General features: G+C 33.3%; 2 protein-coding genes across 5 annotated transcripts in view; both read left to right on the top strand.

Moving 5' to 3' along the window:
• The first annotated feature begins 308 nt into the window (after positions 1–308).
• phr6-4 ((6-4)-photolyase) lies at positions 309–2,287 on the top strand. Its single transcript, XM_076114771.1, has 2 exons — positions 309–498; positions 701–2,287. Exons 1-2 carry the CDS (start codon positions 412–414, stop codon positions 2,123–2,125), a joined length of 1,512 nt encoding a protein of 503 aa, XP_075970886.1. The 5' UTR covers positions 309–411; the 3' UTR covers positions 2,126–2,287.
• Positions 2,288–2,392: 105 nt separating this feature from the next.
• The window catches only part of Ctns (lysosomal cystine transporter cystinosin), a 65,067-nt gene continuing 51,773 nt past the window's right edge, over positions 2,393–15,686 (top strand). For 2 of the 4 annotated variants that reach the window (XM_076114769.1, XM_076114766.1), the window contains exon 1: positions 13,733–13,935. The gene's annotated coding sequence lies outside the window, so the exon portion shown is untranslated. Of the gene's footprint in view, positions 2,545–7,667; positions 7,742–13,732; positions 13,936–15,686 lie in introns of those variants that run through there. The other 2 variants (XM_076114767.1, XM_076114770.1) reach the window with 2 other exon arrangements.

The raw sequence follows: 15,686 nt of genomic DNA, 5'->3' as shown, positions 1-15,686 counted from the left end.
ATATCTCATTTTGGCCAATCATAATGCAAGCTTTGAGATAGGATCCGTGTATCAACCAATCACCATTAGCTTATTTTGTTACTATGGCAACCACGACAGTCGTCTAGAAATTCATGAATCAGATCTCAATCTCTTAAATAATAATTATGCAAATTAGCATATATTTTAATTATTAAACAAATAAAACAAAAAGATTTCAACAAAAAATAAAGAGAAAAGTTTTCTCCTTATGCGTAATAAGAATTTGTAAATGCGAATCCGTTAGATTCTTATTTTCGTACGTTTCAGTTTTTGAACTAATCTTTTCCGTCATGGTTTGGCGCGTTCATTTGCATGAGAGTAAAAACATTCGGCTTTCATCTGTTTTAATTATTTTCTACAAGTTTAATTGTTGTATTACCACTGTTTATAATGTCTAAAGTCCCATCTGTTATACATTGGTTTCGTTTGGATTTGCGTATACACGATAATCTTGCATTGCGAAATGCAATAAATGAAGTAAGTTTCTTAACATTTATAGATTCGATACCCCAATTTAGCATTTACCCAGGATTTTAATTTTAGACGTGGCATATTAAGAAAATATCCTACGTATCTTTAAACTAAGAACTTTAACGTTTTGCGTGATATATCTCAGTTATTACAGTATTTTCCTGATACATTTCTTTTTATTACATTACCTACATTATTTTCTTTCCAGGCTGAGAATCGGAAACATAACTTCAGACCAGTCTACTTCATAGATCCTGACATAAAAAGTAAAGTCGGTATCAACAGGCTTAGATTTCTGGTACAAAGCCTTCAAGATTTGGATGAAAATTTGAGAAAACTTAACACCAGATTATATTGCATCAGAGGAAATGCAATTGAAGATATGCCCAAACTATTTGACAAGTGGCAAGTTAAGTTCCTGACTTGCCAAGTAGACATAGACCCGATTTATGTGGAACAAGATGAAGCAATAGAGAAAATAGCTGAAAAGAAGGATATTTTTATTGTCAAAAGAGTACAACACACTGTTTATGATGTCCACAGTGTTTTAAAGAAGAACAATGGTAGTGTGCCCATGACCTATCAGAAGTTCCTCTCTCTTGTACAAGATGTGCAAGTGAAAGAATGTATTGAGATCACTAAACCATTGTCTGACGAATGCAAGCCTAAAGATGTGGATTCCAAAAAGTATGATGTCCCAACTTTAGAGGAATTGAATGTAGATGAATCAAATTTAGAACCTCTTAAATACCCAGGGGGAGAAACAGAGGGTGTAAGGAGGTTGAACATGTATATGGGGCGAAGGGAATGGGTCTGCAAGTTTGAGAAACCTAACTCATCTCCTAATAGCATAGAGCCGAGTACAACAGTATTAAGTCCTTACATAAGCCATGGTTGTTTATCAGCTAAATTGTTTTATCACAAGTTGAAAGAGGCTGAAAATGGCATGCGCCATTCTGATCCACCAGTATCTCTATTTGGACAGTTGATGTGGAGAGAGTTTTACTACACTGCTGGTGCAGGAACAAAAAACTTTGATAAAATGGTTGGAAATCCTGTCTGCACTCAAATACCTTGGGGCAAAAATGATGAACATTTAAAAGCATGGGCTGAAGGAAGGACTGGTTATCCTTTTGTAGATGCCATTATGCGCCAGTTGAAACAAGAGGGTTGGATACACCATTTAGCTAGACACATGGTTGCCTGTTTCCTGACAAGGGGTGATCTATGGATCTCATGGGAAGAAGGAGCCAAAGTCTTTGAAGATTATTTGCTGGATTACGACTGGTCTTTAAATGCTGGCAACTGGATGTGGCTGTCAGCATCTGCTTTCTTCTATAAATTCTTCAGAGTATATAGCCCTGTTGCCTTTGGTAAAAAAACTGACAAAGAAGGTCTCTTCATAAGAAAATATGTACCTGAATTGAAAAAGTATCCTACTGCATTTATATATGAACCTTGGAAGGCACCAAAATCTGTTCAAACAAATGCTGGATGCATTATCGGTGTAGATTATCCTAAGAGAATAGTTGACCATGACAAAATACATAAGGAAAATTGTTCAAAAATGTCTATTGCTTATAAAGTAAACAAAGAGAGAAAAGCAATGAAAAGACCTCTACCAAGAGATTAAATCATGTTTGTTAAGTTGCCGATTTTAGTTGTTGATCTGATTGTGTTGTTTTATTTAATGATTGTATTTTTAAAAACTTGATTGAATTGAGATAATATTAATTATGTAAGTGCAATGTTCTACCTCATTATTGTAACTGTAATTCTGGAATAAATGTTTTATATCACAGTGGTTGTATATCATTACGCCATTGCGTGTAACGAAATGTTGTCCTGTTGTCAACTGTCAAATTGACGTTTGTTTGTGACAGCTCAGCTGGCTCAGGCCGATTGGATTCGCGTATGATTTGGTTTCGGCATTTATTTTTGTTATTTCTAGTAAATATTGTTTAATAACATGTAGGAATCAACTCAATAAAAAAGATTCGATTGAGGATGGTGTGTTATGTGCCTTGAGACGAGTAGAGAAGAAACAATCGGGTAAGTTACCGTTATATCGGCGCTAAAAGTAGGTGTTATTAGACAATGCTAATGTAGTACACTAATATAATCATCAGAAATCATGTCTAGGATAGTAACGTTATACTAATAATATCATCGTACAGGAGATATCTTTCAATACAAGGTAGCTTTTATATTGTAAGAATCATCAAGTCATTACTAATGAATAAAAACAAAACGCCCACACATGTGTCTACTTTGTATCGTTCTTTGTTTATAACATGATATTAAAATATTCATTAACATACAAAAATGCACTTCAAAGCACGTAGTCGAAAAAGAAATTAAAATGATATGTTATTAAAAACACCATAAATTATCTGCACTAGAACCAAAAAAGAAAAAGTTTACATTCTTTCGCTGCAAATTTAATCCAAATCTTTAATGAACGTAGGTATAATATAATCACGAATACGTCAGCAATTAAAAGCTCTTTTACAAGGTTATTGCCTTGTTTGATATTTTGCTTCAGCCTTGGCATTGCTCATTATTTTCACATGACATAACTGTGCTGTAATATTAAAATAAATTAATGTGAGATCATGAAGAATAACTGTATGTAAACCAGTGCTATTTATTGGCATTTACACAATAAGTAATAATGAAACACTAAATACTATGCAGATAATAAAAACTGTACTTTTTTTATTAAATGTGTTCTTGAACTTATCTGTACAAATATTGGTATTAAACAATAGGCTTTGTTAAAAACATAAGCTGTTATACATCTATTAAATAAATTAAAATAATAGTTAATTATCCTTCTTTGGTGTACAATGTGCATATGATTTGTGATTAAGGAAATAGCTGATACTAATTACAATTAGTAATAATTCAATTTAGTAAGATATAGATATACCTATATACCTACAAAATTTTTAAAAAGCTGAATTGCATTTAAGACTATGGCTGGAAAACAAGTGTTTAGAAAGTATCTTTGATGAAGTTCCTACCTATGTGTTTTCTGATTTTTCATAAATTATTTTATACAATAAGGTTTTATTATAATGTTTTGTAAAAGAGATGTGGGGTTCATTAAAAGTGACTCTTTAGTCATTAACATCTGTAATCAAAATGTAATGTTTGCATTAATTTCATTATGTTATTGATTGACATTCAATAAAATATATAAACTTTAAAATAGAAAAAGATAACCTTTGCACTTTTATCATATCAAACTTTTCATATCTCAATTATTAAACACTAAAATGTTTTTGTTATTAAAATCAATTTTATATTTTAAAATAAGTAATGTTTATTTTTCAGAGACATACATAGATAGTATTTGTACTTCCTATGAAAAACAGTGTACCTACTTAATAATAAAATGTTTTGGTGACCTAACTACAATAATTTTATTATCTCTTAGATATTATTACTGAAATAAATTTATATGAAACTTTTTTGCACATTATTATTGATAAACATCTAAGCAGTGTAAATCTTTTAATATTAATCACATTATGGGACCTCTAACTAGTGGGTAGTACTACATTATTATTGACTAATAGGATTTTTATCCAGCTACCCACATAATGCTCTTGTCATAAAGAAATAATTCACCACATTAAGGCCTTTCCCTTTATCAATAGGGACTGTACAAAATTACAAACCACCAAACCAACATTCATGAATCAACATTATGATTATGGTATTATCAGGCCAGTCACCAAATAGGTGAATCAGATTGAATTTTTGTGGTTGTGTTTCAACTAGGTATAGGTATAGTGTGACCATTTTTATGGAGTAAAAGTGGGATTATCAAAATGCCTACTTGTAATTACAAGTAGGCATTTTGATAATCCCACTTTTTTTATTTAATATCGACTGCCAGCTGATTATGGGATCATACCTACATATTTCGATTCTTTATCTCTCCTCTAAAATAAATCTTTGATACCTAGTTGCTAAGTTTTGTTACAATTTTCTCTAAAGCGGATTGCGTTTGATCCGTCGCTTTCAGCTGTGATCTCCTCGGGCCATTTAGGAAAAACAGGCGCAAAATTATAGTACTAAATATAATGCAGTTTAACATTTAACTCGCAAAGTTATTAAGGATAATAATAAATTAATAATAGTATGTAATTGTGGAAATAAATGAGATTATCGTTTATTTTTCTATTTATTATTGCGTCAAACCACCCGAGTAGCATGTAATGTCATTATTAATTAATAATAAAAAAACTAAAATATTATTAGAATCGCAAATACTAAGTACAAGTATAATAATATTATCAGTGATACGAAATGATGTAAGTGCCATCAAACATTATCAGGTTGCAGTCATATTGGTATCAATGGATTGCTTCATCCTAAGCTGGGTCGCGCACCGCTGTTTATATCTAACAATATGAATAATATTATGAACGTCCTGCGGCTCTGCTTGTTGGCTCATGGTTAATTTGTTATATCGTTGTGTTAAGGTCTGTGCAGATTCAGCACACTGCACTTTTTGTTAGTTTTTGGTATGGTACGTAAGACTATGTGATTACGAATTTACGGTCATACGTTACTAGCAATTTCATTGGTTGTAAGTAGGTATAATGTAGGTAGAGAGTAATAGCGCCTACAGGTGTAACATGGGTCCAACAAAAAAAAAACAAATATAGTATTTTGATGTAGAAATTATACGTGACTAGAGAGTGTTTGTGGGAGTACCTGCTAGTAGGTAGGTACACAGAACATCGTATTATTTTTCCTTCCGATAAGTTCTGGTTACGATCGACTGTTAGAGATGTATACCTACGAACAAGTGGTGGCAAGAGTGCTCTAACCTCTTTCACGATTTCTTGCCACACTAAAATAAACAAACGTGACGCAGACGGATTTACAAAACAATTACACTTAGCTATCAGCTATTTATTGAATATTATCATAAAATAATCACTAATGTCATTCACATTTCACATTTTTATGTAAATATTTTGTATCTCGTGTACATAATAATTATGTCTTGATAATGAATGACCGATCTTGTGACGGATATTTATCTAGTCTGTAGGTAACCAGGACTTGATCGTAACCTGTTTATGAGTTTATAATAATAATTTCCTAGTTTCCCGGTCCATAAGCACCTCATCCAATAGCCCAAGTAGTTTTTCCCTTTAGTTTTGCCATAGTCCCACACAGTCCGGTGACTGTCCTTGGATGCACTTTATAGTGTAGACAGGGATAGTCACCGGATTGTGACATCTTACATACTTTTTTGAATATTAAAGCTGTCTAAATGGGCCTCTACGTGTTGGCTTCGGCCCCACGCACGCCTTCTAAAAGTCCGGGACTCTATAGTCCCGAGATAATGAACAGACATACATAATAATAATAATAAAGCTTTATTTTCAGACCAGGTCCATAGTGGGTACCTATTATTTTCACAAATGGTTTTATTAAATAAATACCTACGTAGGTACGTAAGGGTAAATCTCCATATTTTTACCGGACTGTAACCTCTATAAGATGGCAATAGTGATGCCTAAGTAGGTATTAGAGGTCGTAGGTCTATTTTTGTCTTGAAATACGTCAAAAATATAATAATACTAGCTGACCCGCGCAACTTCGCTTGCGTCACATAAGAGAGAATGGGTCAGAATTTTCCACGTTTTTGTAACACTTTTTACTGTTACTCTGCTCCTATTGATCGTAGCGTGATGATACAAAATATGCTTTTTTTTCACGAAAAATAGTCTCAAAATTATTTATATCTCTTATTATATGTAACGAAGTTGCGCTAAGGCATATCCGTCATTTAAACAGTTGCCATGACAACGGAATTTTGTTAATTCAATGTCATTATAATGTTGATTATTCGGGACTTCGTTCGCCACATGAATTTTCCCGGGAAATGCGTCATTTTCCCGGGATAAAAAGTAGCCTATGACCTTTCTCGAGTATCAAAATATCTCCATACCAAATTTCATGCAAATCGGTTCAGTAGTTTAGGCGTGATTGAGTAGCAGACAGACAGAGTTACTTTCGGATTTATAATATTAGTATGGATTGTTCTGTTAACGCGTTGGGTATCTAGGTACCAACATTCATTTCAGTGTTCGTATATTTTTTACGTGACTGGAAATTGCAGAACGTTTGCAGCATTGTATCGTAAAACTTAAATACATTTGTCCTATTTTCGCAACAACTGTTACTCCATACATCTATAAATTGTTTTACATCCCAGAATCCACTTACACATTATTGGCCAGGTTCAAGCTAGCTGCATTGATATTTATTCTTACTATTACTAATAGCAGTTTTGACAAAAAGGAAGAGGTTTTTTTATCGTCTCGACCCCGGTTTCTGAGTTACATTTAGCGGCAGTTTATCTATTCAATAGGGTAAAACTCATATAAAAAACCGGGGGTAAATCGGGTAGGTATTTGGATATATATCGCCATTACCCATATTCACATCACTATTATTAGGTAAAAGGTTTCGTTTTCGTTCACTATCTCCTCCCACAATATCTACTTTACATTACTTACTGAATGAAGTACTTTAAACATTCAAATTACATCAGTAGAATACAAATCTGCTAGAGAGTACCAATTTCGTCCCACAAAGAGCCCTAAGTACAAGTCGGCTCATCCTTTCCGTCCTTTCAATGACCGTCTGACCCATACTGTCGGAATAGTAAGCACTGCTTTAACGAACAGACAATTGTCCAATTGCGAACACCCGAACTCTCTAATCCTAATAGAATAAGAGGTTCGCAAATCACCACTTGGTAGTAACTAGTAATGTTAGATTGATAGTTGGATAGACAGCTTAACTAGGAGAGATTGCGGATGGCCGAGATGAATGGATTTTGCCGACGATCTACGCGTTATCTTGATGGAATAAAACGTGGGTGTTTTTGTTTGAAAGGATGCTTTTTAGACTATAATCTTCAATGCAAGACATTGTTGCTGAAAGATGCAAGTGTGTTTACATAAATTGGCGCAAAATGTATTAAATTTTGATTACGTCTAGATTTAACACAGAATTGCGTCTTTTCGCAGCTTAAATTAAGGCCTGTCTTTTTGACATTACAGACCTTAAGAATTTTAATAAGTGCTTACGTACATACTTTCTGATTGAAGTATAATAGGGTTTTTTTTTTGTTGCAGCGGGGATATGGCACTAGAAGATCGTGAATCCGGAGGAAGCCTGAACGGCCAAAATGGTTGAATGCATTTATTAGGTAAGTTGCCAGCATTAACTATTGATGTTTAGTCTCAAATGATCATCACATAACTTCGAGTGATAATAATTGCCTAAAATTAGCAGCATGTTTAAAGAGAATTATTTGAAACGTTGAAACTAACAGCGTCACTCTACTATTGTCATAAGAAAACTGCGAACACTAATTTAGTACACCTCTATGACAATATTTTAAACGGCTGGGACAATGTTCTCGAATCCATCATTTATACAGACTAGGTATCGATGTCGCCTCTTTTTTCTATCGCATTGTAACACATTGTATTCTTTCACCACAAAAACTATGACTATTCTTTCAGGCATTAGCAGCCAGTACCTATAAAGTGACTAATATGTAACACAATAATAATTTATTGCAAGTCATGCCCATATGGTTTTACTGTCATAGTCGGCTGCAAAATATAGTTCCCTCGTAAACTATGACATGTGCAGTTTATGCATCAGAGATAAATACTATTTACACTTTACGTCATAGTGTAAATAAGTTATTTCTTAACGGATTAACAGTCATCAAACGTAGTAAAATACGAGTTATCTTCCGCGCCATTATGTTTACTAAATAGAGATGAGATAAATTTGCAATTTTACTTACATTTTTGTCATAAAATAAAGTAGATTGTGAAACTATGCTAATCTTACGAACTACTGATACAATTATAAACGTAAGCACCTGTCTTCAGACGGACCCAGGATGGAAAGGGTTAGGTATGAATGACTATCAACTACTATAAACTAGCCAAGTGCGGTTTAGGGAATACCTTTTAGATATTTTTAAAGAACTCGTGGGCTCATAGCTTTTAAACATGTCATGAGTGTGTCAATTGACGACATTGGTCGGGCCCCGGGTAATTCGTCTAATGTTTCTCATCGCTTAATAAAGTTTATAATTTAATCTAAAATCCTCCCTACAAGCGTTATGTAATAAAACAGGCCTGCGATCTTCGTACAGTTCACAATTGCTACCAATAATCCCCGTACTACTTACTCATTGTAATCGTATAACTGGCCCGAACAAGATTCGTTTAACATAAGAATTACGTTTATTAATCGATACGTACTTGACATCTGGGCTAAATGTCTCTTTGCTTTATAAGATAAGGTTTTTATTAAATAATTACATAATTATATTGGAATATTGCCTCCTGTCGCGATGGTTTATCTGTTTGCACTTAAAAAATATTATTCGGATTGTTTCTGTTTTCACTGATAGATAGAGTGGTTCCTGAAAGAAATAATCATTAAAGGCTTTCATAGCTTCTACATTATGCAAGCCTGTAGATTGGAGGTGGCATTATGGATTCATGGCTGTAGTAATCGTAGTTTTATTTCTTAGTAACGTTTGGTTTTAGCGCATTTTCTCAATAATGATGATTGTTGATCATCTTTACTTAGGCAGAACTGCTGCGCTTGACCTTTCACCGGTACTGTTGCTTCCCACCTGACTATGAGAGTGATTGGAATAGACAGTGTACCTGTGTTACCTGTGTATTTACAGACATTGGGACTCTATAAAAAAAATGACATTATTTGGAAAACAATATTATGGTACTGCCATAGCACTCAGTATTGGGATGGAACAATCTGAAGAAAGTCTCCCGAGTCCTTGTACAAACTACAAATACCTAATTGTTTGAAAAAATTGTTGCTTCTGATAACTAAGGTCAAGGGTGGCTGTTACATTAGTTTAATTTGAACTCATTTGACCGACAGCTGTTTCCGTGTGCAAAGATATCCCGTGATTTAATTACCTGATAAAAAATAGCCAATGTCATTCTTGGATGAGAAATACCAGTGAAATAATTTTAAGAATGAGTTTTAGTTGTTTATTAAACCCAAACCTATGTACCCTGGTTCATAATTGGCCATAGTTAAACGGAAACGATCCAACCCACACAGACGTAGTTTCGAGATATTTAACTTTTAAGTTCAGATCACTTTAACTTTGGGGACTAACTCAGGACTATAACTTCATGGCGGGTTTGAATTTTACTTGGATTGTTTTCGTGATATTAAAATTTTAACTTCAAGGAGTGTTTTGGTATACATAACTCATTTTACCCATAGTGTGGGTTGGATCCTTTCCGTTTAACTATGGCCAATTTTGAGTCTAAAAAACTAACCAACCCGGTATATAGAGTAAATACCCCGTAAATTGAGCTGTGAATAAGGTTTATGAATTAAAGAGTAACTGAATATTCTGTAGAAGTATTAAGTAACTTGAGTTTAGAGAGACTTTACAGTATTTTTTTTAACATTTAGACTTTTTTATTAGGTACCTTGTAAATTTTCGAGGTCACAATACAAAAAGTGGTTTTTACTACTTTTTTGTATCTATGAATGACAGATAATGCGAAAAAGAACTACAAAAAGAAACGTAAATTTCGTGAATTCGTGATACAAACTTCATTCTTCTTTTTACGCTTTTTTTTGTTCACTGGTTCGTTCTGTTATAGTTCAATGTCAAAGTAATTTTGGTACAGTTCTCGTTAATTAAAAAGCCTGGTATACGAATTTTTGAACTGTAAATTAAGAAAAGTCAACCTGCGTAAACCAGTTTATACCAAGGTGAATCGGACGCAAATATTTATTTTGATTATGCGAAGGCTATTGCCATAATTAGTAATATTATTTAATACTAACTTTTGCCTACGACTTTGCCCGTGTGGTTTGTGACTGAGGACAGAATTTTCAAACAAACTTTCATCCCCTATTTTATGCTCTTGAGTGTAGAATTCATCAAAATCCTTTCTTAACGGGTGCCTACGTCACGTAAATATTTTTCGTTTCGTGATTTAAGAGTAATAGATAGAAAATAGTTTTTTCTTCCAACTGCATCGACCGTGAGATTAGTTCTTCGAAATCTCTGAACAGTTAATATGGAAAGTGCAACAATTTTGCACTACACTAATTTACGTTAATTATCGAACGGCAACTCACACGCTAATACAATGCACTATCTCTTACAGTCTGTAATTATAACCATTATGACAATGATGCAATGGTTACTGTTTTTTTTTCATCTGCGCGTGCGCATGTGACGTCATGCGCCATGGATGATTTGCCGGTGTGGTATTAAAATGCATCGAATGGTCCGTTTCACTTTTATTAAACACGCTTTGTAATGTGCTGCTGTTGAGAAAGTTATAACGCGATTGCCTTTAATTTTAGGGCTTAAATAATTATACTTTTCTCAGGCGTAACCAATACCGAATAAGTATTGTACCTACACTTCCTTTTTTCAATTTTATTTTATATTTCGCTAAGGTTATCTGAGTTCTAAGAAGTTGAAAACTGACCTCTAGTATCTAATTTAAAATAACCTGCTTTTTGTGACGTTCCGGGAAAAGGTTTGCGTGATTTACGGTTTCGATGAAACGTGAAATGCAAGGAAAATCCTTTGACAAAAAAGAGCAAAGTTCACAACTTCACACACACCTTTTTCCATTTTTATTTTACGTATTTATGTAAAGAAAGTCTTCTATTTTACCTACGTCTATTCATATTATAAAATCTTTTATTAAATGTCTTTTTATGATGTTTTTCCCATTTTGTAGATCAATATCTGATTCCCATTAACATATCTATGGTAAAAGTATATCTATACATAGCATAATGTAACTTTATGATTTGTACAATCATGCGGTTGTTCTTTTCAGTTTTGCGCACGAAGTTACGAAACAACTAACTCAATTATATTTATCAATATTTGTTGATATGGGGTCGTTTTTTATATAAAACAAGAGACCGTGTGCGTCTCCGTTGCCTTGAACATGACATTTGACATCACATTGGCATGTTTTTCTGGTTCAAACCGGTATATCTTGTAGAATCTGTGGGTTAATGGCCAGTGTGGTTCGATGATTGGCTTCGGTTGAGCTTATAATGCCACTGCGAAAAACTGTAGACTGCCAATAAAACAAGGGTTTTCCTTATCGCGCTACTAATAATAATAATGGATAGATGTGAATAAGGCAAGAAAAGTTTGTAAGGATCGTACCTAGTGGCGTTCCTTAGTCTTTGCCTACACCTATGGGAAAAAGGCGTGACATTATAGTATGTTTGTATGTACTACCCCGCAATAAGAAGTGAGAAAGTCTGTCTGTTTGTGTGGCTTTAACAATTTTATGGTTAAACCTCGAAACCAATTTTGCGTAAATTAAGAATGAAGATAGTTAAGGACTGAGGCTCAAATAGGTTACTTTATTTTGCAAATTCAAACTTCAAAGTGACTGAGCATAAGTATCGGTTTTTTTTTTTTTTGGACAGTTAAATAAAAAATGTTCGTCTATCAGTCCTTGCTAGGCATAAAGTAATTGGCCAATGATATTGCAGGTCATCATAAAATTAGAAAAGTGCTGTATCATCTCATTATTTTCAGTCAACGGTGACGTCATGCAAACGATGACGTATTTCTATGATATACCCATTGCGCAAGACACTGAAACAATAGTAATCCCGTCTTCTACTATTAATTTATTTGAAGACATTTTCCGGTCTATTGATCCACTAATTAACCACCTTTGTATTACATTACAATAACAGTAAACTCCTTAATTATTAATTAAACTATGTGCTATATCTATTTGGGAAATACCGTATTATGACAGTTTTGTATCGAGGATTGTTGATGCGTCAGATGACCATTTATTAACCTTTAACATTAGACTTCATCAGTCAAAGTAATATTAATTTTTGTATGATTTCTGAACAGTGATTCATGGTGCATTTGCCAATTGGTGAACTGTCAACTCATTTGTGATAGGTCAGTGAACCAAGTAGTATTTTAGTCTTCGTAATGCCCAGTCAGTTGCGCTCACCGATCTGTGGGTTAAGCAAACCTTAGTGCAGTCAGTACATAGATGGATGACCGCTTAGTGATATTTGAACTGGGCATCTCTGTGCTTCGGAAGGCACGTAAAAAGTCAGTTCCGGTTGTTGTCAATTAAGATAACAGTCGTTAAACCATGTCAATGGCCTTGATAGGAAAAAAGAAAAGAAAACTTTGACACTTTGTATTGACCACTAACCATACGATGAGAAAGAGTCTTCGTGATTTTTAAGCTACATTAAAATTTTGGCTTCCATGCATTTGAATTCGACCTTCTGTCTCTCCTTCAGTGACCTTTACAGTCCAAAGTTTGAGAGATTTTATATACTTCCACTGGTTCAGAGAATAGTCAGTATATTTCCACACGATGTTTTCCTCTATAGCATTTTTTTTTTCTTGCCACATGTCAATTTTTGATTTGTGAATCCGAACTTCTTGCAAACGATGCTGATTGTTTTATTTATGAAGCTTTACTATTCATATTCTAGCTAGTGGAATGAGCAAAATATTTATAATTTCATTTAAAGTTTACACAACCATGACATTTTTCTGTGGGAAAACCCTGCAATCACATTTTTTGCTCAATAAGGCGATGACATAAGAAATTCTTCACACGTTTCGTCGAAGCATTCTCCCTTGGAAGGTCCATTTGACAGAGCGGCTTTACATCAAAGATTTTCCTTTTAATTGATTGTGGCGCAACGAACTGTCTTATGTAATGAGACACGGCGCCCTCTAATCTAAAATAAATTGATGTAGGTTAGGATTAAGTTTCGTGGTTACTGCTTATCTAATTGTGATGACATTTGATACTTCAATCTATTGAGTTGAGAACTCGTATCTACAATTCAAGAGGTTACATTGTAATCATGTAAAACTATTTACTATTTAGCTATCGAATTAGATGAAATATTTATCGAATAATTCACTTGTTAATTGAAAACGAAACTCAGTTTTCTGAGGACGGATAATGGCGGATATATCATCTAATGAACGGTGTAGTTGTTCTTATATTTACCACTCGCAAGTATGTATGATGCAGCAAAATGACGCCATTAATCACTCAGCTTAACCAGTGTGAGTGACTCCTACACCTGAACAGAAAACTACTTGAGCATCGGGTCTGTAGACATTGATATAATTACGCTCCGCTCGACGCAACCTGTTATCATTCAGCGTCGAAACGCGCGCCGCACCGAACGCGTGTGCCGCCATATTTAAAAGACTTCGATTTTTAAATTATTTGCCGCCGTATAATTATTTTTTTAATCTACATTTTTTTAAAGTTTAGTTTAAAGTCAGTGTTTTGTGCCAAGTGAGCAGCTCCATTTGATTTGCTTTCAATCGTAAGTGTATTTTTTTTCTATTTTGACAAATTAACAAATATTTTTTTTTTAATAAATTAAATAAGTATAATTGTTTTTAGGATTATAACTTTATTCTACTCGTAATGTAATCTTTTTAGTAATTACTTAGTATAAAAAAAGTTTCATCATAACTTTTTAGCAACTGTGTAAATAAAAATAAAAGTAACTAAATAATAATTCTTAAATTATTATTTACTAAACATAATAAAACATATATTTCTAGCGTGAAATGTGAATTGAAAGTTATATAGTGCAAAAACGAAAAAGTAATCGCAAATGTTATTTTTAGTTATGCACATATTAATGTGAAAATATATTATTATGCTAGTTAATGCACGTCATCAGTCATCGCGTATTCTTGATCGAAAATATAGATACAAGCGGCTCTTTTAGATATATCTATTAATTTTATTAGATACAGTAATCATGAATATCTAGTTCTTAGATTTTATATTAGTTCAGGGCTGTCGAGTTGAATAAAATATTACAAGTACTATTTTCAATGCTAGCTAATAATTTTGGATCAATTGATTTAATTTACACGTTTATAATATGGTATATTATTGCTCTCTTGATACCTTTTAAGTCTATAGATGTCTAATACATACTATTTGTATGATTTTCTTTTGACATTTCTATTTGTTTTTTTTCGATCTACCCTCGCTTAATGTTTTGATTATAGTTTTTGTTCGAAGTGTTTTTACGTTCTTATAAAAAATAAAACCGGAATTAATAACAGGTTTATGTTTAGGACTTTAATTTGTTATAATGACTGATTGGTGCAAATAACCTTCTATAAAAAGTTATTATTAAAATTACCTTTAAAAGGGCAATAGACTGAAATGTTTTCCTTAACTAGTTTGTTTATAATTCTACTGTGAATGGGTGTTATACATGCATACATAATATTACGCCTGTTATACCCAAAGGTGAAGGCAGAGATGTATGAAATACACCCACGTTACTATTGAGAAATATACGGAATACGGATCTTACCTATACTTATATTAATTGATTTTTTTATATACTTTCTTTTACGGTTGTCGATTTTGTTTCTGGTTATAAATAAAATGAAACCGTCAATATTTAGTCTACTAACAAATAATAGACGTAATTGCTTAATTGAATGAAGTGAATATTTTGCGTGCATAAAATCGCGTCTTTTCGCCATACCTATCCGCCAGACAAAATCATATTTTACAAAATAAAGAAAATATTGCTTGCATACACGTGATTTGCATCTAGCAATATGCAAGTAACTTGCATTAATGGAACAGTTACTGTCCAATTAAAGCACTTTGTAGTATGACATAGCGCTATTTGTAAACAAACTTGAATGTATGCAAGAAATGTCATAACGGCAGGAGTTAATGCTAGCTATAGTTTATATTCAGTCAACGTACTTAACGTCTTATGCAAGCTACTTGCATTTTATATGTATGTAAATGTTACGGAATCTTTATGACTTTTTTGATTTGCTTTGCTTGATTTTTTACTAAAATTGTACGGGAATTTATTCGATCTTGCACTTGCAGCAGCAACCACGGCTAGTATAACCTTTTTCGAAACGTCAAGCAACCTAAGGCAAAATGAATGGTCGCATTAGATCCTGTATAAAATTAGATAAAAGTTACGTACTGATATTATTGTCAGCTTTAAATCGCACCTCTGGTTTTTTAAAGTCTTAGCTGGACTTCCAAAACGTCTCACTACAGCTAGATCCTATTTTA

Source organism: Anticarsia gemmatalis, chromosome 5, assembly GCF_050436995.1.
Source record: "Anticarsia gemmatalis isolate Benzon Research Colony breed Stoneville strain chromosome 5, ilAntGemm2 primary, whole genome shotgun sequence".
Taxonomy (NCBI): Eukaryota; Metazoa; Arthropoda; class Insecta; order Lepidoptera; family Erebidae; genus Anticarsia; species Anticarsia gemmatalis.
Note: the sequence above shows the minus strand (reverse complement) of the source record. Positions and strands in the feature narration are given on the sequence as shown.

Coding starts and splice junctions, on each gene's coding strand:
- phr6-4 (XM_076114771.1), top strand. CDS start 412: ATGTCTAAAGTCCCATCTGTTATACATTGGTTTCGTTTGGATTTGCGT. Junction 499..700: donor TGCGAAATGCAATAAATGAA/GTAAGTTTCTTA, acceptor TTTTCTTTCCAG/GCTGAGAATCGGAAACATAA.